Source organism: Piliocolobus tephrosceles, chromosome 2 (assembly GCF_002776525.5).
Source record: "Piliocolobus tephrosceles isolate RC106 chromosome 2, ASM277652v3, whole genome shotgun sequence".
Classification (NCBI taxonomy): Eukaryota; Metazoa; Chordata; class Mammalia; order Primates; family Cercopithecidae; genus Piliocolobus; species Piliocolobus tephrosceles.
Window position 1 is genome coordinate 76,636,822 of NC_045435.1, and position 27,843 is coordinate 76,664,664.

The 27,843-nt window shown below is 41.9% G+C and overlaps 1 protein-coding gene across 2 annotated transcripts in view; it reads left to right on the forward strand.

Moving 5' to 3' along the window:
* FHIT (fragile histidine triad diadenosine triphosphatase) overlaps positions 1-27,843 on the forward strand; it is a 1,513,705-nt gene that overhangs the window by 1,483,010 nt on the left and 2,852 nt on the right. For both annotated transcript variants that reach the window (XM_031935191.1, XM_023200616.3), the window contains one exon: positions 21,442-21,548. In XM_031935191.1, the coding sequence (XP_031791051.1) occupies positions 21,442-21,548 (107 nt within the window). The remainder of the gene's footprint in view (positions 1-21,441; positions 21,549-27,843) is intronic.

The window sequence follows — 27,843 nt, forward strand, 5'->3', positions numbered from 1 at the left end:
ACTGGGGCTGGGGCCTTACGTTCTGCTTTTCTAACAAGCCACCAGGTGACGTTGGCCTGCAGTCCACACTCCGGACAGCAAGATGAAGACTGCCTCCCTGGGAAGGAAGTGCAGGAAGATGGTACAGGAGGTGCCAGGCAGTATAGGGTGCTCCAGGAAGGCTTCATGAAAAGAGGGAGTTACACTGAAATTGAGACCCAGAGGGTGAGAAGGAGCTAACTCAGGGAACGGTGGGTGGAAAATGCTCTAAGCAGGATTTTTAAAATGTTTTCGATTAAGTGAGTCAAAGCATGCAAACACTTAACATTGAGCTCATGAGGACTTCTAGATTTTTGTGACAATACAAAGGCAGAGAAGACACGCAGCTTTTCGGACCCTCTAGGGTCTCCCTCTCCCCATGCTGGATTAAGTGCCCTTTTCCTGTGACTCCCACAGTTGCCCATATTTTCCTCATCACAGCACTTTACGGACTTTTTGCAGGTGCCTGCATATTTTCCGGGTCACCCACCAGGGCTGTGAGCTCTGGGCAGGCAAGACTTAAAGCTTGATCACGGCTCTGTCCCCAGCCTGCTTGTCAACTACTATGCTTTGACTGCATGAGAATAAAGACAGGGGCCTTCAGAATAAGATTTCCACCCGAGATACATCTGAATTGTGGACCCCTTGAAAACCTTAAGGTGGAAACTCTCCAAAAAATTCAGAGGAGGGAGATGAGCATTGTTTGAAGTAGGAAAAAGAGGACGTGTGGTATCATATGAGCTTTGTGGTCACAGGCAGGTAAGCCACAAGCTGGAAAGCCTATAGATGTGTTCACTGTGGCAGTTAAAGTAAGTACATGCGAATGAGCTTTGAGAGAGGGTCCTGGCCCTACACCTCCTTCATGAGGCTGCTGCTTTTCTCCCTGGATATTTGCTGGCCACCACAGGGCTGAATTTGGAGTTGTCGATGCACAAGCTAGTTGCAGTTGTAACACTGAGCTCTTCTGGATGGCCTAAATCTAAAGCCCTGCAAACCCCACACCTCCAGACTCCACTAACGTTCATAGAAGGCCCACAGCGTTCTTTTGTCTTCTCGTTAGGATAATTTTAGACATTGTTATGGCATTGCCTGTCCTGAAGAGGCACTACGCACAGTGGTTACGAGAGCTGGCCTTGGCACCAACCTGCCGGTATTTGCATCCCAGCCCTGTGCCTACCTGGGCCAGTTTCCAGACCTTTCTGTGCTCAGCTTCCTCATGTCTGAAATGGGGATACTAACACTGCCGCCCGGATAAGATGGTCATGAAGATTAATGAATAAATGTAAAGTGTTTAAAACAGTGTTTGCACACAGTGTTCACTGTTACTATTCTAAGTGGCTTCCACCTGCATTGTTGCATATCATCTTCCTTCCAGCAATCCTTCAGAAAAGGTGAGGCAAACTGGGGTGATTTCTGCGTAATAGTATGGGTGATAAAAGTGAGATTCAAGGAGATGAAATAACATGACCCGGAGGGAGTGACAGAGCTCAAGTTCAGGTCTTCTAACTCCAAGTTCACTTAACATTCACTTTATACCTGCTTTATGTGGGGCCTGGAAGGTAGATCAGTGAATGTAGATCAATGAAGCACAGCAGAGCTCCCCAACGGTGGTGGAGGTGGGTGTGCTAACATGGAGATGCAAGCCAGTGATCGCGGAGGGGGAGTGTCCTGGTCAAGGTCATGCGAGTGCACGTGATGTGTTTTAGTAGTGTCATAAAGTTGCTGGGCTCCTTGGAGGCAGATGTATCCTTTGTGGGTTTTAAAGCTGTGACTCATGGATCCCTGAGGGTATACAAACCCTCTGGAAATTTCAAGTAAAGTGTATGCATGTATGCGTGTGTGCACATTTTTCTAGGGAAAGGAGTCATACACAGCTTCGATCAGATTCTCAAAAGAGCTGACGTGCCTAAAAATGATAAGCACTCCCGTTTTAGAGCAACTTAGAGGTAATTTGTGAATTTTTTTTTTTTTTTTTTATCATGAGAAGTCTGTGTCTTGAATGTGAGCTTGTGCATGTTCCCGACAGACATAGAGACACTACTAGTCTGAAGAAGGAAAGTCATTCTCCTTAGGACAACCCTTTGTGCTGTTCTTCCATGTCGACTTTTCCAGTGATTTGCTGGGCCAAGGAGTAGCTGACCTTGAGCTAATTTGACTGCTTAGAACTTTATTTCCCCATCTGCAAAGTGGGAGGCGATAGCTTCTACTTCACAACACTCTATAGGGGTTGGTTTCACCCTCAAACATACCCCAAATGTAATAGGCCCTCAATGAACCTGAGCTCCCGTCTTTATCTGGTGTCTAGCTTTCTTTTGGATCTATTCCAGGAGATATTCTTGGAGAATTGTCTTTTTTTTTTGTTTTATCATATTCCCATGCTTTTCCTCCTGGATCAAGGTTGTATCTTTTCCCCAGAATGATTCTCATTTCCTGTCTTTGGCCTTTATAGAGCAGGTTCATTCTCTCTTGCTCTCCTTCCATCTATTATGACATCTTGGGAAAGCCCACCTGTTCTTCCTTCTGCATTTCTATTCATTGAGTCGTGTTCTGTTATTTGTTGTCTTTTCTAATTGATAAGTGGTATTTTTGGTCCATTCTCTTACGTGAGAAGAGAATAAAATAATCCCACTACCCTCACCCTAAGAAAATTTAAATTCTATGTTGCTGCCCTCTAAAACTAGAATGCAGGTATTTCAAGCAGTTATTTATGTTTTAAATAAAAGAGGCTATGTGCAAATATGGAAACAGGCACCATCTAAGCTTGACTTTTACCTTAGAAGCATTACAGTGTTCATAGTGCTTCATCCACTTCTGGGATTTGTTGTATTGATTCTTTCCGCATTCTGGGCAGAAGCAGAGTGGCACAAGCATGGGTGATGTCAAGGGCTGAACGTGGGAGTCAGAAAGGCCTGTTGTGGACTCCTTCCCTGCCACTTGACAGCTGTGCGGACTTGGACACATCACATAGCTTTTCTGAGCCTTGGCATCTGTGAAATGGGGAGTAGTGGTAACCAGGCTATATGTATTAGAGGGCTAGGACTGCTGTGATCAAGTACCACAACCTGGGTGGGTGGCTTAAACAATGGAAATTTGTTTTGTAGTTCTGGCCACCATAAGCCCGAGGTGAAGGTGTCAGCTGAGTTGTTCCTTCCAAAGGCTCTAAGGGAGGATCTGTTCAGTGTCTCCACCTCACTGCTGGGAGTTTGCTGACAGTCTTTGGCATTCCATGGCTTAGAGATCCGTCACCCCAATCTTTGCCTTCATCTTCACTTAATCGCTTTGTGTGCATGGCTGCTGCTGGGTCCAAATTTTTCCTTTGCATAAGGACATCAGTCATATTAGATTAAGGCCGACCCTAATGCCCTTATTTTAACCTGATTACCTCTGCAATGACCCTATTTCCAAACCAAGTTACATTCTGAGACACCGTGGTTTAGGGCTTCAACATATATTTCTGGAGGATGCAATTCAACCTATAGTAATAACTACCACGTAGGGTTGTTAGGATGACTAGATGAGATAGTCCACAAAAAAAAGTGCTTTTTGGAGTGCCTGGCACATGGTAAGCCCTAGGTGAATTGAGCCTTATTAGTGTGGGAATTTATCATGCCCTCGTTCAACCAGAAGCTGACCTTTCTCCCTTACAAGTCTGGGCATTTTTCTGTGTTTTGTTTAGTTTTGTTTTGCTTTACCTTGTCTCTTGTTTTTCATCAACCCAAATTGAAATGGGAAAGGCAATGCATAGTGCAGTTGAAACATGGACAGTTTTGTCATTTGACCATCAGAATTGCTTGTACTCTCATTTCTCCTCAGTTTTTGAATTTGTATTAGTAAAAACAGATTTGTGTGTGTAAAAATACACAGAAACATACTATAACAGTTCAATCCATGTTAATCATTTGAGACGCTGTCCTAAACAGCAGAATGATTTTATCTGAGGGGAAATTTTGAAACCAAAATAATTATCGGATGGCCATTTAAAAAAAAAAAATCAAAATTAGTCCAGTATCTGAGAAAATGTGTTACTGGAATCAAATAAGCTGGCGGCAAAGTCTGCCGTTCCGTGTGTACTGCTATGGTATCTGAAACGTAATTATCAAGCTTAAGTTAATTAGACTAATGCTCAGAAAATCTGGCCTGGCAGCTTGCGGTAAGTAATTATATATACTGATTAAAAATGTAATACGTGGTGAGCAGAGGCAAAGGCAACTCCATTCGACACAGCCTGTGCACATGCACAATTAAGAAGCCATGTAGAAGAGTGCACACAATGAGAAGGAACTTTGTAGAAACCAGCAGGCATCCAGCCAAGCCTTCTACAGGGTGGGATGCAGGTTCCCATCTTACCCAATGGAGGGTGAGCAGGTGTCACTGTGGGGCCAGCACAGAGAGGGCACATGACCATGGGTTCTCATTGGTTGGCAGACCACCCAAAACACACTCCAAGCCACAGCCTGGTGTTCCAGCCTGTCTCTGTTTCCTCTCAAGTTTCTCCCTCAAAAGATGATTAGCTGTGAGACAGCCAGAGGTCAGCTTCCTTGGTGATTTTCTATCCTCTGAAATAATGAAATTGACATTATTTATGGGCCACAAATCAGGGTAGGATGCCAACCTCTGTGTGCATGCACAAATACCTTTCATTTGCCCTTCTGCTGGAGGAGTAGTTTTCTTTCCAGCTTTCCTTAAAAGAGGGAAGGATACTGTTATCTGGGATCCAGGGACAAAGACTGGAGGTACTCAAGGTTAGGCTGTCTACCGTGATTCTTTGTAAGTTTATCATGCCGTAAGAGTTTGATTCAGTAAATATAGTTACATTTTCAGATTGGTGAAGGCTACAGAGAAATCTTATTTTGTTCTGGATCTCTTTTACAATGTGTACCTCTGTTCCTGCCTCACTAGTATATCACATGGTTTAGATAACATAATTAAACTCTTATTTGAGGACTGAGGATGGTATAACTGTGTCATCTTTCTGAATATCTACTGTGATTGGTTTATTTGGGCAAGAAGTATTTAGTGAACCTCTTCTATGTGCCTAGTTTTGGTTTTATAAGGTCGTTAAGGTATGAGATTGAACCATATGACATTGATGTCTGAGAAGTCAAAGAAAAGATTGGCTATTGTGAAAAGGCATGATTTTGCCCCCAGGAAACCTATAATTTAGAGTGGTAGATAAATTAGAAGGCATGTACAATACGTGTCCTGAAATGGGACCACCTTGGAGGGCCACCTAAGTCCAGTGTTGGGAGATCAGGGGAAGAAATGTCATCCATTCAGGGAGAATAGTATGTGCAAAGGGCTGGTAGTGAAACACAAGGCAGTTGTTTAAAGAATAACTCCTACTCACATGAGATGGAAACAGACAGGACAAAGGGTTGAGAGATGAAAGTAAAATAGTAAGGGCCTACTACTGTGCCAAGAAAACCATGTCCAGGACCAATAACTCAGAACCAGAGCATTTGATGCCAAGGATTAGGAGATGGGGTTGAGATTGCACTGGAACATTACCTAGAATTTCTGCTTTTTAAATAAGAGAACCCACAATATAAGCTTTGTCAGTTGTGACGTTCCAATTCAGAGACTAGATGCAGGCCACCCTTGTTACATTTAATTGAGGGACCTTTTTAGTAGAGCAACACTGAGGCTTTTAGTCCAACATGGCAGAAGACTCAAGCAATTCACTGAATCTCCCTGGGCCTTTGTTCCCTTCTCTATAAAATGGGGATAATAATATTGTACCTCTACCTACCCTAGAGTTCATCAAGTAACATTCTGTATGCAAATGAGCTTTAAGTTAGAGCCTCAATTTAGTCTATATTGCTTAGCAAATGTTATGTATTATTATATGAGGAGAGGGAATAGACAGAAAGGGAGTTGGGACCCTGGAGTCCCAACTGCCTACTAGCTATGAGGATCACATCTCTAAGCTTTAACTTCCTCATCTAAAAATGGAAATGACAGCACCATGGATGGGGTAGGTAATCTTATGAAGAGTAAATGAAATCATGTTTGTACCTGGCACTTACCACAGTGCCAGAGAGCAAGCACTCAATAGAGCTCCATTAAAAATAACAATTAATAACAACAACATAATTATGCCATCCTTAATGTTGGGCTCCAGTCCTTTGATGTTTCCACTTTCCTGGAGCAAAAAGTTCCCCAGCATTGGACCGAGGGCATCTCTCCTTCAGCCAGGAGCACTACTCCATTTTTCTTTTCTTTCTTTCTTTTTTTTTTTTTTTTTTTTGAGACAGACTCTCACTCTGTTGCCCAGGCTAGAGTGCAATGATGCAATCTCGCCTCACTACAACCTTCACCTCCCGGGTTCAAGCAATTCTCCTGCCTCAGCCTCCTGAATAACTGGGATTACAGGTGTCCACCACCCCACCCAGCTAATTTTTGCATTTTCAGTACAGATAGGGTTTCACCATGTTGGCCAGGCTGGTCTCAAATTCCTGACCTCAGGTGATCCGCCCGCCTCAGCCTCCCAAAGTGCTGCGATTACAGGCGTGAGCCACCAGGCCCAGTCCAACTCTCCATTTTTTCATAGAGTAGTATTTGTTCCTTGTGTTTATCTGCATTTTGACTGAAGGATTAAGTCTAGAATTTGAACCCTCTTGTTGTAAGTAGATGAGTTTTTCTCTCCACCCAAGGCCCAAATAACCATTTGCAATGTGAAAGAACAGTTAATCAGGGGGTTGTTTTGCATCTGGGATGCCAGAAAATCACTTTTCCTGATGTAAAAGAAATTTAATTTTGGCATCTGGTAGACACAGTCTGATAACCAATTAGGAACACTCACAGATTTTGAAGCAATAAATTGGCTACTAGGCTTCACTCTAATGTCAATGAACTAGGGTCAGTTATTGCCAAAATCAAAAAGACAGAAAGCAGCAAAATTGCTTGGAAATTAGTTACTTCTTTCAATGTCTTGTCTGTGTTTCCTACCCAAATAGCAATCAGTATGCTGTTTCATTCCCCAACGATAGGCAGAAGAAATGGAGACAGAGCTGCAAAGCCTTCCAAGCAGCCTTCTTGGTGTGGGAATCAACATAAACAAAAGGACTAAAGAGATTATGAAATGTGGAAAGCATGTGAAATTTATATTACTACTGCGGACATGTTTATTAAAATCTAGGCAAGCATTTTGCTGTGAAAATAAAACTTAAGAGCGCATTTCTGGAGAGGAGAACATTTGGATGACTATCTCACAGACATAAAACTCTTAAGTCAGAGAAGTTTTAATTAAGAACAGCAACCTGTGTGAAGTGCTGTACCCAAAATAGATCCTAGTCGGGATTCAGTGAAGGGATACATCAATTTCAGACATCTGGAATCCAATTAATAACTCTAGTGCTTTTATATGGCAAATGCTACTATGTTGCAAGTTTTGTGGACATTTTGGAATGGGAGCTGGATTTCTATCTTGAGGAAAATTGCAGTCATCCAATGTTGTAATCTTACATACCTCCCAAGGATGGTGTTTTTGTTTGTCTTCCATCATGACCTCCTTCTCTTTAGTTGTGTAAGTAGTTATGTTTAATGATGATTAATGAGTATCTGCAAACCCATTGCCCAGAACAAAAGCTATGTTTTTGCTACTATCCCACATGTAACAATACGATAGTCCCACACAAAAAAACCATCCCTTGTCTCCTCACATGGAGCCATCCAGCATCCTCAATCCCATGCTCACCATTGCTTTGTGACTTTTCATATAGTTTTAGGCATCTTTATGGATTCCTAAAATGCATATATTTTTATTGTCTTTAGGGAATTTTTAAAATTAATATATTGTTAAGATTTGTCCCTATGAGCTGTGTGTCACTATCAAACATTTATTTTGCTTGAGCCATGGTATTTAATTATGTGAACATATCACAGTTTATTTATCTACTGTCTGATGGGATGCTGGTTATTACTAGGTTCTGTCTATTTTAATCAGAGTTTCTTTGAACATTTTCATGCATGTCTTCTTGTACACATATGAGAATTTCTCTTGGTAATATACCTGGGAGTAATGTTGTTGGATTGTGGGGTATCGCAGATGTCAGCTTTAAGAGGTAATGCTAAACTGTTTTCTAAAGAGGTTATTCCAATATATCTTCTCAACAGCAATGCCAGAGCAATCCTGGGAGTCCATATCCTCTTTAGCCCACAGAATGGTTTCTCAGTACAGCTTGTCAATGAAGGATCAGACTATCTGAGTAGTAAGTCCAAGTTCTAACTCTTGATCAAGTTAATGTAAAAATATAACTTTCAAACATTGGTGATTTTGATCTCCACCTAAATCTAGCAGTACTGCAGTAAGATCCTCTTTCCTGGAGCATTGAAGCCTTGAAAGCAATATGGCCGAAGGGATACAAATGTCACATGGATGTTTGGGCTAGAACGTTTTAAAGATCTGTGTCAATCGCTGATTCTAGGAACAGGCCATTTTCAAATATTTGTGTCTGGACCTTTACATAGATACCTGAAATTATAATTAGTTATTTCAAAGCATTTTTATCTTTGTCCTTTAAAAACCAACCAATGAAACTCCTTTAAACCCTTGAGTGGCACTGAGGTGAGATTAACTAAAAGATTAGGATGCTTAAGTGATTTTTATAGGTTTTTCATTCATGAAGTTATAACTCTCAATAATATTTTCAGCTTTATGTATCTCTCAGGCATGGCTCTTTCTCCAGTACATCTTGAGCATCTCAGCCATAAATAATTGGAGGGTTAGGTGCATAGTAGGCAGCTGAGAAAGGTGAGGGTATTGCTTTCCTAACCTGAGGCTTCAGAATAGTCCCAAGCCTGGCATTGCATTTTAATTTTTCACTATGCCAAAGCCCTTTGTCTCTCTCTCTCTCTCTCTCTCTCTCTCTCTCTCTCTCTCTCTCTGTGTGTGTGTGTGTGTGTGTGTGTGTGTGTGTGCGCATTTGCAGTTGCCTTACATCTCTGTTGCCTGTGCTGACTTCTGGAGTATGGTCAATTATAGGGCATATAAAATGAACAGTTGAACTCATAACAAGGAAATCTCAGTTTCTTTCAAGTGTTCTGGTTAGGAAAAAAAGGCACTTGAAATCCTCTGTGACGATCTGCTGTCATGCATGGTAAGCATAGCGTTTCAGCTGCATTCAAGGCTTTATGTCTTCATTAAAGAGGGTTTTTAAGTGAAATAGAGAGAGGCATTTGGGAAAGGTTGGCTCCTAATTTGTTTGTGCAACTCACATGGGCCAGGTTCTTTGAAGGGCATTGGAACAGCTTCATCAGAAATTAATGGATTTGTAGGCTGCACAGGGTATGTAACTTCCAACGGGTGAGTAGCAGCTTCAGAGGGTGCAGTTTTGTAACCAGAGACAGAATGATCCTATTGTAGAAAGAAGGAATCGTGACCAATCCAGTGGACTGGTGAGTACCGTTGGAATATAGATTTTTATGTTAGTCATTTTTCATCTGCCAGCATATGAGATCCAGTGCCAGGCACCTGGCTAGATGGTGCTGGGGTAGCTCTTTTAGCTCTGCCAAACATATGGTGTGCATTCAGAAAGAAGTCTGCGAGGTCAGCCTGCATCCTTGCTACTCCATGGTAGTCACCACATGTGTAAATAACTTGCTGCTCGCCTGCTTTTCTGGGGAAAGTTCATTATAGGCAGGGCTGATGTTAGGGTGTGTGAGAGACCCAGTAAGCAAACATTGAGCCCCAAAGTGCCATTGCCCATGTTCAGAGGCAGTGCTGGGTCCAGCTGTTCTGGGACGACCTTTCTACCTTCAGCTCGCTGAGTTGGGATTTATTGCAGCTTTGCCTGTTTAATAGTCTCCTGTGCCCAGCACAAAGTAGGTGCTTGAAAAGAGTGATGTAACTGAATGAATCATTCAATCTCTCTCTTCTTCTAGCCCTTGTGCCTCCAGTGCTAAAGGGAAGAGAGATTTTCCTACTTCTCCACCTCATCTTCTACCTTCTATCTGAGAACTTCCTCACTCGGCTTCAGGCACTTGCCTTCAGCCAGTGCACAGACCATACAGATGCCTCCTTCTTCCCTTCGGGTATTTGCACTTGCCTGTCCTCAGCTGACTGTCCCTTCCTCCGAGCAGTCTTGTCTGACCACATTGTCTCACGTAGCTCCCTCTTTTATTCCCTCCCATGGTAGTGATAGATGATTACTTGCTAATTGCCTGTCTTCTCTCCTAGAATGTAAGCCTCCCAAAGGCACTACCTTGTCCAGCTTGCTTACTATTACACTATGAAATACCCTGTGGCCACATAGGGTATACATGTTCATATTTGTTGAATAATTGAATGAATTCTGCAGAGAAATAAGCTTTAAATGCTTGAGGATCTGGATTGTTTAAAGCTCCCAGCTAGATCGGCTTCTTCAAATAGGTTTTATCTTGACAACCCAGTTGCTGCTGCCTGCAATGTTGTGTTGAGAAAGATTCTGTGGCTGGGCATTATTGGTTGTGTGCTGTGTGCTTGCCTCCCTCTCTCAGTTGTGTGTTTGCGTAGCATCTTGTAGCGCAGATTTTTCTTTCTCCTCGGAGAGTTTCCTTGCCTGCACTGTGCTTCCAAAGACTCTGCAAGGTACCTTTGAAAAAAGAAGCCATATGTAGCAGAAGCAAATAGGAAACTAAATGTTCAGGAGATTCCAACAAAAGCAGAAATTGGCCCTATGTCTCTTCCCATTCCTCGTTCTGAGTACTGTGGGTTGACATCACTCTAGGATTAAAGGAGAACACTCTTGCTTAAACACCAATATCTGAAACACCAGGGGGGAAAAAGGCTTACAGTACATGACTGGCCAAGGAAATTGCTTTTTGAATAAATGCTTCCATCTCTGAAGTTTGCTTCATCACAAACCTCCCTTTCAGAAGGAGTTTCATTTCATTTCTTGGTGAGCATGTTTTTAGAAACAGGAGGCCTGCGGAAATCAAACTGGCAGAGATCTCTAGTCCCTTTTGCCTCACCAGTTTTCTACCCACTGAAAAACCAGAAGGGTTCAGATATGATGGCGCCTGGGGTGAAGTGTGGGTGATCAGCGATTATATCCTGAGAACTGCCCTGAAATGCAATTTTCCCCTCAGAAGAGGTTTTCCAGCAGGGCCCTCCGGGCTTAGAGGTCGATCCCTGTTTGCAGTGTTAGTTTTGCTTTCTGCTGTTTTACCACCCATGTTTTCAACTATGTTAACTAAAAGATGTTCCCGGGAATTTATAGAGTGGATCAGGAGAGCACTAGACATACAGCAAATTTGTTTGGATGAGACATACAGTTTGCTGCATATCTGGATCCACTAGTGCATCGAGTGTTTGTATGTCTCATCCAAACAAATACCACTCTGAATTATCCATGTTACATTGGTTGAGTGATTTAAGTTCCTTGCTTTATCTGGAAAATGGGAATGATGAGCTAGCATAGCCAGTATATTGGGAGGAAAAGTGTAATTTAGTGACGTATTTGACCAATGCTTATGAAAACCTACTACAGTAGTCCCCTCTTATCTCCAGTTTCACTTTTCACAGCTTACCATAGTCTGAAACTACTAAATGAAAAATTCTAGAAATAATTCATAAGTTTTCATTACACAACATTCTGAGTCATGTGACAAAATTGCACGCTGTCCCACTCTGTCCTGCCCAGGATGTGGATCCTCCCTTTTCCCAGCGTAGCCATGTTGTCTACACTACCTGCCTGTTAGTAACTGAGTAGCCATCTCTGTTACCAAGTTGATTGTCGTGGAACCACAGAGCTTATGCCCAAGTAACCCTTCATTTTCCTTAATAACAGCCCCAAAGCACAGGAGTAGTAATGATGCCAATTCAGATATGCCAAAAAGAGGACATAAGGTGTTTAAGAGAAAAGGTGAAAGTTCCTGACTTAATAAGGAAATAAAACAAATTATATGATGAAATTGCTGGTCAGGTGCGGTGGCTCACACCTACAATCCCAGAACTTTGGGAGACCAAGGCAGGCAGATCACGAGGTCAGGAGTTTGAGACCAGCCTGGCCAACATGGTGAAACCCCATCTCTACAAACACTAGCCAGGTGTGGTGGCTCACTCCCATAGTCCCAGCTACTGAGAAGGGTGAGGCAGGAAAATCCCTTGTACCCAGGAGACAGAGGTTGCAGTGAGCCAAGATCGTGCCACTGCACTCCAGCCTGGGTGACAGAGCAAGACTCCATCTCGAAAAAAAAAAAGAAAAGAAATTGCTAAGATCCTCGGAGAGCAGGGATCTTCTGTTTGTGCAATTGTAAACAGTGCATTGTTACAATTGTTCTATTTTATTCTTAGTTGTTAATCTCTTAAGAGATTAGCCTGTACCTGTACCTGGATTTATACATTCAACTTCATCATAGGTATGTGTATGTGTAGGAGAAAACAGAGAGCATACATAGCGTTCAGTACTATCCGTAGTTTCAGGCATCCACTGGGAGAAGAAGGGGGATTCCTATACTGGTATCAGATACAGCAAGCTGAGAGGATATGAAGATAGATGTTACTCTGATTGGGCAATGTGGGAATTAGATGACAGGAAGATTTTGTTTTTACCAGGTTTGATATTGTTTAGGGCTTACTATTATTTGAAAAGCAAAGAACTACTGGGCGAGTGCAAATGATTTCTCTACTGAACCCTGGGAGTCAGGCTCTTGCCACAGTGGGATTTTCATCTGACATACCAGACCCAACTGTTGGGCAAGATCATTCCGATCCCTTACAAAGTTCAGAAGAAAATCATAGCAATGGGGTGTCCTAAGAATATCAACCCATTAGTAGCTCCTCACAGCCCAGTTCTAGGCTCCTGTTCTTCAGCTGTCCTGATGTTGTGTTGTAAGAAAGTTCTAGGCCAAGTACAGTGGTGCATGCCTATAACGCCAGCACTTTAGGAGGTGGAAGTGGCTGGATCACTTGAGCCTGGGAGGTTGAGGCTGCAGTTAGCTGGCCACTGCACTCCTGACAGAGTGAGACCTTGTCTCAAAAAAAAAAAAAAAAAAATTACCTCTAAATGGTGGCCAGTCGGGAAGCAGTGTTGCAGACCCAGGAGGCACTGTCTGGGGTTGTTTTACTCAAATACACATTTGAAGATAGAATTACTGATGGCCTCCCTGACAAGAAGTGACTCCTTTGATGTTTTAATTGAAATCAACTCTGCTCAGGACTTGGAGCTGCAGTTGCTCTTTGCTGAGATGCTCCTGACAAGCTTTCAATGGAAAACTGTGAACTTTCATGTCTAATCAATTCCAGTGATTTTTTTTTTAATGACGTGGGTGTACTCTAATAAACCTGAAATGCCCACCTTGGTTCATGGAGGTTTTATAGGGTACATAGCATGCTCCAAAGACCATTCATAGTACAGCTGGTGGAGTAATATCTTGTCCAAATTATGATGCTAGCAAAGTCTCATTTGCTGCTTTGGCAATCGGCTTGACAATGTGCTACTTCAATGTATAATTGGATAAGCAATTGGGTTCTGTTATAGTACAGTGGTTTGGCATAGTTATTTTCCAGCACTGTGATTTTCTAGTTAATACATACTTTTGGGGGTTACAAATTCTTAAACATCAACACTCTATACTCCTTGAAAATGGGATGCCACTAATTAATATAAGAGCTTATTTCAGCATTTTGGCCCCACAGGCAGCACTAAAAATCCTTGCTTTTACTCAAGCAAGTTATGCTTAAGTCAAAGCTTTGGCAACTAATCAAATGATTAATGCTCCATTGATTACTTGAGTTTCTATTCAGGAAAGGAGGAGGAACTGGGCTTTTGAACTTTCACAGTGAATAGAAGGACCCGAAGGTAATTTGTTGCACATAGACATCTCACAATCTAGTGCTTAGTCCAAGGCTCCAGCTCACAGGATCCCTCACACGGAGAAGGGAGGCAATGAACATATTTTTATACTAAGTAATATTCAAAGAACTTCACTGTCCTAAGGTAGCACAAGTGACAGGCAGAGGTTTATAGTCCAAGACCATTTTCTGCCTCAAGTGAAAGCAACTGGTGATTTATTGGGCTACCAAGAAAGTCCAACGTGGATGCCAGTCTGCTCAGTAACCAGCACATAGACAAAGGAAGCTCTGTGTCTGGCAGGAAACATGTACTGAAAGGATAGGGGCAGGGAGGTGCTAGAAGCATGAAAGCATCCAGAATCATGAAATATGACTCAATCGGAATGGTCCAGGAAGGCTTCTCAGGAACTTTGGGAAGTGAATGATGGAAGATAGGTAGAATGGATACTGGGCAAAAATGGAGTTTTTGCTCACTGGTTCAGAGCAATCTTGGCAGGGAAGCCAGGATCTCTGTGTGCTTTACAGACAAGCACCAGGGAGAAAGCTGCTAGATGAGAAGGTCCACCTATAGTGAGAGGCCAAGTCCTCTCGCTTAGTGGCCATGACACTAACTAGCCTATAGGGCAAATGAGCCCCCTCTCCTCATCCATGCTGTCCCCACTCCCAATCTTTCTCTTCTGATTGCTGCCATCACTTTCTCCCTTTAATTCATTATCCTTCCAGGACATTCTTTATGAGCAATTATTCTAGTCCTTTTACTTCCTTGCCTCTGATCCTTTCATATCTTCTCATCACACCAAAAATAAAATCCAAACTTCTCAGCCGTGCCCACAGGGTACAAATGATCTGCCATCCCCCCAAGTCCTCTGTCTCACTCTTCCAGCCTGTTACCCAACCACCACACTTCCTTGAAGGTCTGCACTTGCTGTTCTTTCTGCTTGAAATATTCCTTCCTGCCCCTTTACTTAAATACTCATTATTCACATCTCTTAAATGCTACCTCTTCAGTGAAGCCTTCCTTTAGAAGCCTGCCCTATCCAAAATTCTACCGTCCCCTATACCATCTTTTGACGGAGCTCTTATAACATAAAATTATTTTGACTCCTATGCATCCATAAAAAATGAAGCTTTCTAGAACTCAGCCCAGTAGAAACTGCCACCCACAAGTGTTAAAGGCCGATGCATCACCCTCACATCTTGAGTCACCCTTTCCCACCTCAGTTGTACTTCCTTCCCCAAGGGCCATTTCTCAAGCTGTTAATGCCATATTTTCGCGCCGTCTCGTTTCATGTATTTCTAAAATTGACTCTTATTTTTAACTTAAGTTTACTTTAAAAGGAGACTTGACATGATTTGTCATAAATGAGAGATACCCCTAAAAATAAATATGATCTAAACAAAACAATCTTATTATATTCTAGCCAGTCTGGATGGCTCTTCTCTTTCTCTTGGAGGTGCCGTTGGTACCTTATCAAGGACATACTAGTACCACTGAGACTTTATTCTTGAACAGTAAGATGGACTGAAGGATCATTGAAAAGGGAATTAGTTTATCTCAGTAAGATTCAAAGCTGTTTGCAGCTTTTGCATTTGTAGGACCGGAGACCATCTTTTAGACCCCTGTCATGGATGCATATTCCATCTTTAAACAATGGAATGTTAAGGCTTCTCAGAGTGGCAAATTTCAGCTGTCTTGCTAACTCTGATACATGTTAGTAGCTGCCTAGAAGCCAGGTCAGGATTCATCAGGGAACAGTGCTGTAATTAGTTGGTGAAGCTGACCATGGGTACAAGTTGCCTTGCTGGGGAAATGGTACACATATCATGTGTTTAATGAAGCTGTTCCCATTGCCCAGAATTATCCTTTCTTCAAAATCTCATTATCATCTTTTAAGCCCAGTCCAAGTCCTTGATTTTTAAAAGTCAATCTCAGACCCCAATTCCAGCAAGAATTATTTTCTCTCCCCCTGCCCCAGATACTCCAAGAACACTTTGATGGAACTTCTAGTTCAGTAGTTAGGCCAGTATTAAATTATCTATGCACGAATCTGTCTGCCCTATTGAGCGGTGAACCTGAGGAGGTAAAGATCTTGGGCTTATTTACCTTCGTTATCTTTCATAAGTCCTAGAACAGAGCCTGTAATATATCACGTGTTCATCAAATCTTGATTGAATAGAAAGTAATAACAGAGGATCAGATCTAAAAAAAAAAAAAAACAAAAAAAAAACCAGTTATTTTCCTTTTGAGACTTTATATAAACCCCTGTGTAAACAGAACCATCAACCCATAAGAAATGGTTTATTTATGCTCTCTACTTCTGTATGTGGTTTTATTAAAGTGATAATGAAATATGTTATTTAATAAAAAAATCCAAATTTATATTCAGCCGTTTGCTTCTGTAAGAAGAGCATTAAATTAGTTTTCCCCCTTTTGAAGACAATTTGGCATTTTACTCCAGGTTAGTTCCAAATTCTGAAAAACGTTTAAATTATTGTGAACCATTCCTCCTACTGCATTCCATTACGGAGCTCTAAAAATGTCAATAGCAAAGGCAGTTTGAGCAGTACAGCAGGGAATTAATCATTACCCCATATACCTTGTGATAACATACTCAGTGCACAGGAGGGAGCACAATGTCAAAATCGACACATATCAGTTCTTCAATCAGAAATCCTGTTAACACTACCTTCCCCAAAGTCCATTTCTAGCAGATAAAGTGGGATGACTGAAGAGAGATTTTTTTTAAAAAAAATCTCTTTTCAAAGCTGTGCAGAAATAGAATTTGCTTGGAGAGGCCATCACAAACTTCAATCTGTTGAATGTGAATGAAGACTTTGGTTCAAGTTTTTGCAAACTTTGTCACTTTGGCATGCACTTTCCTCTAAAGAACAAAGCTTCTGTGAAAACCGTTTTAACTACTGTTGTTGCATCAGAAGGAAACCAGTATGTAATAGATCAGTGTGGGTGTTGAGCATTTTCAGAGCAAGCAGAGTCACATTTAACTTACGTGACTTACATGCAGAAAGGAGAGATGGAGAACTATAGTGCACTGAATCCCAGACACAGTCAGTTGGAAGTGCGGTTATTTTATGTACTACTAAGAAAGAAAAACACTGCCAATTAAATTATGACATACTGTTGGTTATAGGACATGTTTTGATTTCAAAGCTGTTAAAATGTGAAAAAATGTGCACTTTAGAACCGGCGAACTAAGGAATTAAAATAGTGCGGGTTGATATACACTGCATTCCATGCAATAATAATAAGCCCTAGAGTGCACAAATGGTGGCCTTGAATTTTATCTTCCTGCTTATGGTCTCCTCTGTTTTTTCCAGGATTCACAGCCAGGCAACTTTGGGAACAACCTAGTTACCAAATGCAAGCCAAGTTCTTCCTGTGATACTTTTTTAAGGGGTCTGCTAGGTTGAGTTGCCAAATAAAATACAAGAAGCCCAGTTAAATTTGTATTTCAGGTAAACAACAAATAATTGTTCAGTACAAGGATATCTCAATACTGTATGAGACATCCTGATCCTAAAACAAGTCACTGAGTGCCCTGTATTTTTATTTGCTATATCTGGAAATCTGGCAACCATACTCCTGGAGTATTGACTGCCTTTGACCTCCACCCTATTCTTTTACCATAGGTCCTTAGCTTTTACTGTGAGAAGCCTCAATTAATACCTCATTCCATACAACAACTCTGAGGATTCGGGATTAGTGCGGGTCATTTTAGAGCTGAAGCAGCTACATTTCCTCCCCAGATTTGGGTATCTCATTATAATAAGTTGGTTGGGATCTGAATTCTCATCATAACTCTTAATCCTTCTACAAAGTAGTTAGGTCCAAAAGATACAGATCACTGGGGAACTACGGAGATGCAAAATACTTTTATTCCTAGAAACAACCTCTGTGGAGTTTTTAGTGCTTGCTGTCATTAGGTCAGTGTTACTTAGCCTAAAAATAATGCTAATGACTAGCAGTAGCAGCAGCAGCAGCAGGGACTATTAAATACGACTTAACTATGTGTCAGGCATGGCACTGTTCACTCGTCTTTTCCCTACTCCCATTTTACAAAGGGGAAAACTGAGGCACAAAGAGGTTAAAGGAACTTTTTCTTCTCATTGTTCAAGCTCAGACCTAACTCCCGCCTTCTTGGAGAGCCATTTTTGGATGATCCATGGATAACCTCTTTCTCTCCATCACTCTTTATCATAACGTTTCTTTGTGAAACCAAGGTGATACTTAACAGCCTTTGCAATGGGGCTAGCTCTATCCAGCACCCTTCCCATTTTGTAATCCCAGCTCACTAAGAATCAGCCTTTTGGTGTCTACCCTCCCTACCTGGGTGCCCCAGGAGAACAATGAAGGAGTCTGTCTGGTTCAGCGTTCCAGTGCTAGGTCTGTCCCTCTGGAAGGCTTATCGGAAGTGAAACTCCTCTGTTAAAGTCCACCCACGGCAAATAATGCCTTTTGGATAAACTACTATTTAAGATCATTAGGGCTTTCTCTCTGTTAGCCAGGCAAGAATTTGTAGCCACCAGGTTCTTTGGTTGCTTTAGGGAAACGGAACTTTACTCCAAACTGTAGCTTTTTTAATCTTCAAGTCACCTGGGTGGATCTTCTAGGACACAAGTCTTGCCTACCATGGCCTTTCCCAGGCTCCCTATTTCTGCAGAGATTAAAAACATTCAAAGGCTCCTGAAGTGCATCTGCATCTTAGTTCTGCCTCTTAGTGTTGCTAAGACAAGCCTTGTAGGCCAGACATCCCATGGACAGAGCATAAATAGAAGAAAAGCAGTTCTAGGGCAAGGTTTGCAAAGGACAGCAGTGGTACTGTTGATAGGCTCAGAAGCAATGTGCTTAAAGGCAAACGTATTCTTTCTATATGTGTGTGGGCTCTAGCTCTATCTATACACTTCTCCCAAAAGCAGTGATTCTCAACAATAAGTGCACCTTAGAATTAACTGGAAAGTTTTGTTTTAAATCCCCAAAGCCAAGCTGCCCTAGACCAATTAAATCAGAATCCCTGGGGTGGGTTACATTTTTTTAAAGCTTCCTAGATGATTACAATGGGCAACCAGGGTTGAGCGCCGCTGTTCTAAACAGAACCACATGCTTCCATCTGGGGCTTTTAGGAGGGAAATCTCATAACTTTTAAAAGCTATGTACAACAGTTTTTGCAAAGATGATTAGTTTTTGTTTTATTTATTTCCTGTTTCCCAAAAGCAACTTCCAAGGGTTGGCACAATGTTGCCATCTGTAAAGCATATGACAATAACAGACGGTCGCCTAATAACCAGGAAGGCATTAACATTCACAGGCTCTAAATTATTTGGATTCATCTGGTATGATCTGTGTTGATGAGGCCACTTAATGCTTGATTTCCGTGTCTTCCAATGGCAGTAGCAGAAGTGGGAAGGCCGTATTTCCTGGGCTTTGCATGTCCCTTTGTCATCCTATTGAATTGTTATAAGATGGATTTATAACAGACCTCAAGGTAGTATCAAAATGAAAATTAGTTCTTGAGTAGAAGAATAGCAATCCCGTTTGACTTGCCTGTAGCAACTGCGGCATGTTTGCCTCTGCAAGAAAGGAAATGACTTCTTAATGTGGTTTTCTTCCACTAAGGAGAATTAAATCTACATGGCAAAATGTAAAACCAGCATGCTGGCAGCCAAATTCTGAAGGGAAGATCCATGACCCTCATAAACGTATTTGTGGCCCGGTTATATGCTAATGAACCTCATTTAGGCTCAAACTTACTAGGAGTGGAAATATAGCTCAGCTGGAGTGCAAGGCTATGGTTCCCTCACTGTTTTGCCTTCTGTATCAACGTTGAGCTGCAATAAATGAGGAAATTTCTCCATCTGCTGCAAGCTGCCAGGGTAGAGGCCTCTAGGTTAAATTTAGAGTTTGGGGCCTGAGATAGCAAAAGTCATTATATTAGTTGATAGACTTTTTGCTGAGTTTGCAAAATTATTTTTAAAGGATCAACTTTTAAAAAGTCGACATTTTAATATCTGTTAAGTTGACCTTTTACAAAAGGGAATGGAACAGTATCTGTGGAATGGTCTTTAGGGACACTGTAGATCCTTCAGGATAAATAAAAAGGCAAAAGTTGTTGGGGATAATACTGGCACCTACCACTACCTAGCTGGGTGATCTTTGGACCAGGGTATGAACTTCCTTAGAACTCAGTTTCCTCCACAGTAACATGGGGTTAGGTAGCATCAGTTTTATGAGTTATTGTAAGGATTTAATGAAATAATGTATATCAAAGAAATAATGTGCGCCTTTCACATCATAAATGCTAGCTATCATTGGTGCTATTAAATTGTCTCAATCCCAAATGACTTTTAACACATAACACAAAATACTACACTTTGCATTCCCACGAAGAATGAACGGATAACCTGCAGCATTTTACAATGTATAGAGCCACACACAGGAACAAGAAATTTAGTTAATGAAATTGAATCATAATAGGAGGTTAAGGGAGAAAATTGAGCTTTTCTAAGGAAGAGCGTTCTGAGAACATCCTCTGTGATAGATTGCAGTTGTATTTACTCTATATGTAAATCTGAGACATACACACAATTTTTTAAAATAAATATACCTGTAATCTGAGGAGGAATTTAAAATGATTCAAGTGTTAATTTTGAGACCAATTGTTAATTTTTTGTAAGTTGTTTTCTCATGTAATCTCTTTTACTGTTTCCCTACTTGAAGCCTCTTTTAATGGAAATACTTATTACTTACTCAGTTCTCATGGCCCTTGTGTTATTATCATAAATTTGGTTCACTGAACAAAACTGCTCAGAGCTCATGTAAGAGAGTCTGAACCAAAGAGAGTAAGAGGTAAACCACAGCCCACCTTGAAGGAGGGATTATGGGTTGGTGGCAAACTCAATGCCTTCAAACTCCAGGAAGTAAAATAAATGAATGGTGCCTATTAAACATAAGAAAATTAGAAGAGTGTGGGGGAGATTATGGGAATGGCAAATGCACCCCATTCCCCCACTTCATCCCAATCTGTGACCACCTGTATTAGTCTGTTCTTACAGTGCTATAAGGAACTACCTGAGGCTGGGTAATTTATAAGGAACAGCAGTTTAATTGGCTGATGGTTTCTCAGGCTGTACAGAAAGCATGGCTGGGGAGACCTCAGGAAATTTTCAATCATGGTGGAAGGGAAAGCAGGCACGTCTTCCATGGCTGGAGCAGGAGGAAGACAGAGTGAAGGGAGGTGCTATATACTTTTAAACAATAAGATCCCCCAATAACTCACTGTCATGAGAACAGCACCAATGGGAAATTCTGCCTTGATGGTCCAATCACTTGCCACCAGGCCCTGCCTCCAACACTGGGGAGTCTAATTTGACATGAGATGTGGTCAAGGACACAGACCTATATCATATCATCACCCCTCTCAACCTCAGTAGGCAAATGATCTGATTGTTTAAATGTGGATTCTTGTGTAAAGCCTCTCCATTTGCAAGTTTTGGCAATTGAAACAATTAAAAGATGATACACCTACCAGCCTCTAATTTGCAAATTGTGTTCAGTCTCCCCCAGTCCCCCGAAATTTCTTCAAGGAGATCCCAAGGGCCCATGAAAGAGCCTCTTCCATTTTTTTTCTCCAAAGCTGCAGAAACATGACAAGGAAGAGGAGGACTCCCCAGTCTCTTGGAGATCAGAGGAGGAAATGGCAGAAGAAGCTGCAGCTCTGCGGGTCTACTTTCAGTGACACAGGTAAAGACTGCATTTTATCATCACCCAGACCCTCCCATGGGCCTCAGGAAAGAGGCTGCACTCTCAGAATGGGGATGCACAAAAACACCTTCACCAGCATCCTTGGGTGGTGGCTGCAAGCTGCAGGGGAGAAAACCCTAGCCTTTGAGTACTGTATTCCTAGCCTCCCAGTCTCTTCCACTTGCCTCTTCACACCCTTCTTCCAAGCCAGTGCCCCCACCCCACCACCACCTTTCTCCAGTCTTTCTTGTGGTGGTGCTCCTCCAGAATCCAATGTTCACCAAGCAGACCTTCTGTCATGCACAACTGTTTGTTTAAAAGGTCAACCCCACCTTAAGGTGTGACATGGCCCTCAGCCTCAAGTCTGTCTGCAAGGCCCTGTAAACCAGCTTTCTCTGCCTCCCTACCACGCCCCCAGGCAAACTCCTCTGTTTTCACTGAGAGGACTCTTCTCTTCAGTTGCTATTTGGTAAATTGCCCTTCACCTTTCTCTTTATGTACAGCTGCTAGGAAGCTCAGTCCACAGGGAAAAGTCAAAGCTTGATAGATTAATCTTTGCCTTAATGATGGCTAACTGTTGGGAGATCATAGGTTTAAGACTCCGGTAGAAAGATAGATAGCTATAGCCAATTTCCTTGCCAAAATGCTTCTACTCCAAATTTTTATGCAGTGTCTAAGGAACTCATGGCTAGATCTATCTGGCAATCTATATTATCCCTCCTAGTCTCAGTTCCCATAGTAGACTGCTGGAATGACTGAGGGTGATGTGTTTGGTCTGTAAACAAAAAGCATGAAAGATGGCCAGGAACAGTGGCTAATGCCTATAATCCCAACTACTTGGGAAGCTGAGGCAGGAGAACCGCTTGAACCTGGGAGGCAGAGGTTGCAGTGAGCTGAGATCGTGCCACTGCATTCCAGCCTGGGTGACAGAGGGAGAATACATCTCAAAAAAAAAAAAAAGAGAGAGAGAGAGATAAATGTATCCATCTCTCTGAAATTTGTTTATAAGGGTGGAGCAAGATGGCTGAATAGGAACAGCTCCAGTCTCCAACTCCCTGCGTGAGTGACACAGAAGACCGGTGATTTCTGCATTTTCAACGGAGGTACTGGGGTCATCTCACTGGGGAGTGCCGGACAATCGGTGCTGGTCAGCTGCTGCAGCCCGACCAGCGAGAGCTGAAGCGGGGCGAGGCATTGCCTCACCTGGGAAGCGCAAGGGGGAAGGGAGTCCCTTTTCCTAGCCAGGCAAACTGAGACAGACAACACCTGGAAAATCGGGTAATTCCCACCCCAATACTGCGCTTTAAGGAAACGGGCACACCAGGAGACTATACCCACACCTGGCCGGGAGGGTCCCACGGCCACGGAGCCTCCCTCATTGCTAGCACAGCAGTCTGCGATCTAACCACAAGGCAGCAGCGAGGCTGGGGGAGGGGCGCCCGCCATTGCTGAGGCTTAAGTAGGTAAACAAAGCCGCTGGGAAGCTTGAACTGGGTGGAGCTCACAGCAGCTCAAGGAAATCTGCCTGTCTCTGTAGACTCCACCTCTGAGGACAGGGCACAGCTAAAAGAACAACAGGGGAAGCAGCAGAGGCCTGTGCAGACCCGAACGACTCTGTCTGACAGCTTTGAAGAGAGCAGTGGATCTCCCAACACGGAGGTTGAGATCTGAGAAGGGACAGACTGCCTGCTCCAGTGGGTCCCTGACCCCTGAGTAGCCTAACTGGGAGACATCCCCCACTAGGGGCAGTCTGACACCCCACACCTCACAGGGTGGAGTACACCCCTGAGAGGAAGCTTCCAAAGTAAGAATCAGACAGGTACACTCGCTGTTCAGCAATATTCTATCTTCTGCAACCTCTGCTGCTGATACCCAGGCAAACAGGGTCTGGAGTGGACCTCAAGCAATCTCCAACAGACCTACAGCTGAGGGTCCTGACTATTAGAAGGAAAACTATCAAACAGGAAGAACACCTATAGCAAAACCCCATCAGTACGTCACCATCATCAAAGACCAGAAGCAGACAAAACCACAAAGATGGGGAAGAAGCATGGCAGAAAAGCTGGAAATTCAAAAAATAAGAGCACATCTTCCCCTGCAAAGGAGCACAGCTCATCGCCAGCAACGGATCAAAGCTAGTCAGAGAATGACTTTGACGAGATGAGAGAAGAAGGCTTCAGTCCATCAAACTTCTCAGAGCTAAAGGAGGAATTACGTACCCAGCGGAAAGAAACTAAAAATCTTGAAAAAAGAGTGGAAGAATTGATAGCTAGATTAATTAATGCAGAGAAGGTCATAAATGAAATGACAGAGATGAAAACCATGACACGAGAAATACGTGACAAATCCACAAGCTTCAGTAACCGACTTGATCAACTGGAAGAAAGAGTATCAGCGATTGAGGATCAAATGAATGAAATGAAGCGAGAAGAGAAACCAAAAGAAAAAGGAAGAAAAAGAAATGAACAAAGCCTGCAAGAAGTATGGGATTATGTAAAAAGACCAAATCTACGTCTGATTGGGGTGCCTGAAAGTGAGGGGGAAAATGGAACCAAGTTGGAAAACACTCTTCAGGATATCATCCAGGAGAACTTCCCCAACCTAGTAGGGCAGGCCAACATTCAAATTCAGGAAATACAGAGAACACCACAAAGATACTCCTCCAGAAGAGCAACTCCAAGACACATAATTGCCAGATTCACCAAAGTTGAAATGAAGGAAAAAATCTTAAGGGCAGCCAGAGAGAAAGGTCAGGTTACCCACAAAGGGAAGCCCATCAGACTGACAGCAGACCTCTCAGCAGAAACTCTACAAGCCAGAAGAGAGTGGGAGCCAATATTCAACATTCTTAAAGAAAAGAATTTTAAACCCAGAATTTCATATCCAGCCAAACTAAGTTTCATCAGTGAAGGAGAAATAACATCCTTTACAGAGAAGCAAATGCTTAGAGATTTTGTCACCACCAGGCCTGCCTTACAAGAGACCCTGAAGGAAGCCCTAAACATGGAAAGGAACAACCGGTATCAGCCATTGCAAAAACATGCCACAATGTAAAGACCATCGAGGCTAGGAAGAAACTGCATCAACTAATGAACAAAATAACCAGTTAATATCATAATGGCAGGATCAAGTTCACACATAACAATATTAACCTTAAATGTTAATGGACTAAATGCTCCAATTAAAAGACACAGACTGGCAAACTGGATAAAGAGTCAAGACCCATCAGTCTGCTGTCTTCAGGAGACCCATCTCACATGCAGAGACATACATAGGCTCAAAATAAAGGGATGGAGGAAGATCTACCAAGCAAATGGAGAACCAAAAAAAGCACGAGTTGCAATCCTAGTCTCTGATAAAATAGACTTTAAACCATCAAAGATCAAAAGAGACAAAGAAGGCCATTACATAATGGTAAAGGGATCAATTCAACAGGAAGAGCTAACTATCCTAAATATATATGCACCCAATACAGGAGCACCCAAATTCATAAAGCAAGTCCTTAGAGACTTACAAAGAGACTTAGACTCCCATACAATAATAATGGGAGACTTCAACACCCCACTGTCAACATTAGACAGATCAACGAGACAGAAAGTTAACAAGGATATCCAGGAGTTGAACTCATCTCTGCACCAAGCGGACCTAATAGACATCTATAGAACTCTCCACCCCAAATCAACAGAATATACATTCTTCTCAGCACCACATCGCAATTATTCCAAAATTGACCACATAATTGGAAGTAAAGCACTCCTTAGCAAATGTAAAAGAACAGAAATTATAACAAACTGTCTCTCAGACCAAGGTGCAATCAAACTAGAACTCAGGACTAAGAAACTCAATCAAAACCACTCAACTACATGGAAACTGAACAACGTGCTCCTGAATGACTACTGGGTACATAATGAAATGAAGGCAGAAATAAAGATGTTCTTTGAAACCAATGAGAACAAAGATACAACATACCAGAATCTCTGGAACACATTTAAAGCAGTGTGTAGAGGGAAATTTATAGCACTAAATGCCCACAAAAGAAAGCCGGAAAGATCTAAAATGAACACTCTAACATCACAATTAAAAGAACTGGAGAAGCAAGAGCAAACACATTCAAAAGCTAGCAGAAGGCAAGAAATAGCTAAGATCAGAGCAGAACTGAAGGAGATAGAGACACAAAAAACCCTCCAAAAAATCAATGAATCCAGGAGTTGTTTTTTTGAAAAGATCAACAAAATTGACAGACTGCTAGCAAGACTAATAAAGAAGAAAAGAGAGAAGAATCAGAGAGATGCAATTAAAAATGATAAAGGGGATATCACCACCGACCCCACAGAAATACAAACTACCATCAGAGAATACTATAAACACCTCTATGCAAATCAACTAGAAAATCTAGAAGAAATGGATAATTTCCTGGACACTTATACTCTTCCAAGACTAAACCAGGAAGAAGTTGAATCCCTGAATAGACCAATAGCGGGCTCTGAAATTGAGGCAATAATTAATAGCCTACCAACCAAAAAAAGTCCAGGACCAGATGGATTCACAGCTGAATTCTACCAAAGGTACAAAGAGGAGCTGGTACCATTCCTTCTGAAACTATTCCAATCAATAGAAAAAGAGGGAATCCTCCCTAACTCATTTTATGAGGCCAACATCATCCTGATACCAAAGCCTGGCAGAGACACAACAAAAAAAGAGAATTTTAGACCAATCTCCCTGATGAACATCGATGCAAAAATCCTCAATAAAATACTGGCAAAACGGCTTCAGCAGCACATCAAAAAGCTTATCCACCATGATCAAGGGGGCTTCATCCCTGGGATGCAAGGCTGGTTCAACATTCGCAAATCAATCAACGTAATCCAGCATATAAACAGAACCAAAGACAAGAACCACATGATTATCTCAATAGATGCAGAAAAGGCTTTTGACAAAATTCAACAGCCCTTCATGCTAAAAACGCTCAATAAATTCGGTATTGATGGAACGTCCCTCAAAATAATAAGAGCTATTTATGACAAACCCACAGCCAATATCATACTGAATGGGCAAAAACTGGAAAAATTCCCTTTGAAAACTGGCACAAGACAGGGGTGCCCTCTCTCACCACTCCTATTCAACATAGTGTTGGAAGTTCTGGCTAGGGCAATCAGGCAAGAGAAAGAAATCAAGGGTATCCAGTTAGGAAAAGAAGAAGTCAAATTGTCCCTGTTTGCAGATGACATGATTGTATATTTAGAAAACCCCATTGTCTCAGCCCAAAATCTCCTTAAGCTGATAAGCAACTTCAGCAAAGTCTCAGGATACAAAATTAATGTGCAAAAATCACAAGCATTCTTATACACCAGTAACAGACAAACAGAGAGCCAAATCATGAATGAACTTCCATTCACAATTGCTTCAGAGAGAATAAAATACCTAGGAATCCAACTTACAAGGGATGTAAAGGACCTCTTCAAGGAGAACTACAAACCACTGCTCAGTGAAATAAAAGAGGACACTAACAAATGGAAGAACATACCATGCTCATGGATAGGAAGAATCAATATCGTGAAAATGGCCATACTGCCCAAGGTTATTTATAGATTCAATGCCATCCCCATCAAGCTACCAATGAGTTTCTTCACAGAATTGGAAAAAAACGGCTTTAAAATTCATATGGAACCAAAAAAGAGCCCGCATTGCCAAGACAATCCTAAGTCAAAAGAACAAAGCTGGAGGCATCACCCTACCTGACTTCAAACTATACTACAAGGCTACAGTAACCAAAACAGCATGCTACTGGTACCAAAACAGAGATATAGACCAATGGAACAGAACAGAGTCCTCAGAAATAATACCATACATCTACAGCCATCTGAACTTTGACAAACCTGAGAGAAACAAGAAATGGGGAAAGGACTCCCTATTTAATAAATGGTGCTGGGAATATTGGCTAGCCATAAGTAGAAAGCTGAAACTGGATCCTTTCCTTACTCCTTATACGAAAATTAATTCAAGATGGATTAGAGACTTAAATGTTAGACCTAATACCATAAAAACCCTAGAAGAAAACCTAGGTGGTACCATTCAGGACATAGGCATGGGCAAGGACTTCATGTCTAAAACACCAAAAGCAATGGCAGCAAAAGCCAAAATTGACAAATGGGATATGATTAAACTAAAGAGCTTCTGCACAGCAAAAGAAACTACCATCAGAGTGAACAGGCAACCTACAGAATGGGAGAACATTTTTGCAATCTACTCATCTGACAAAGGGCTAATATCCAGAATCTACAAAGAACTCAAACAA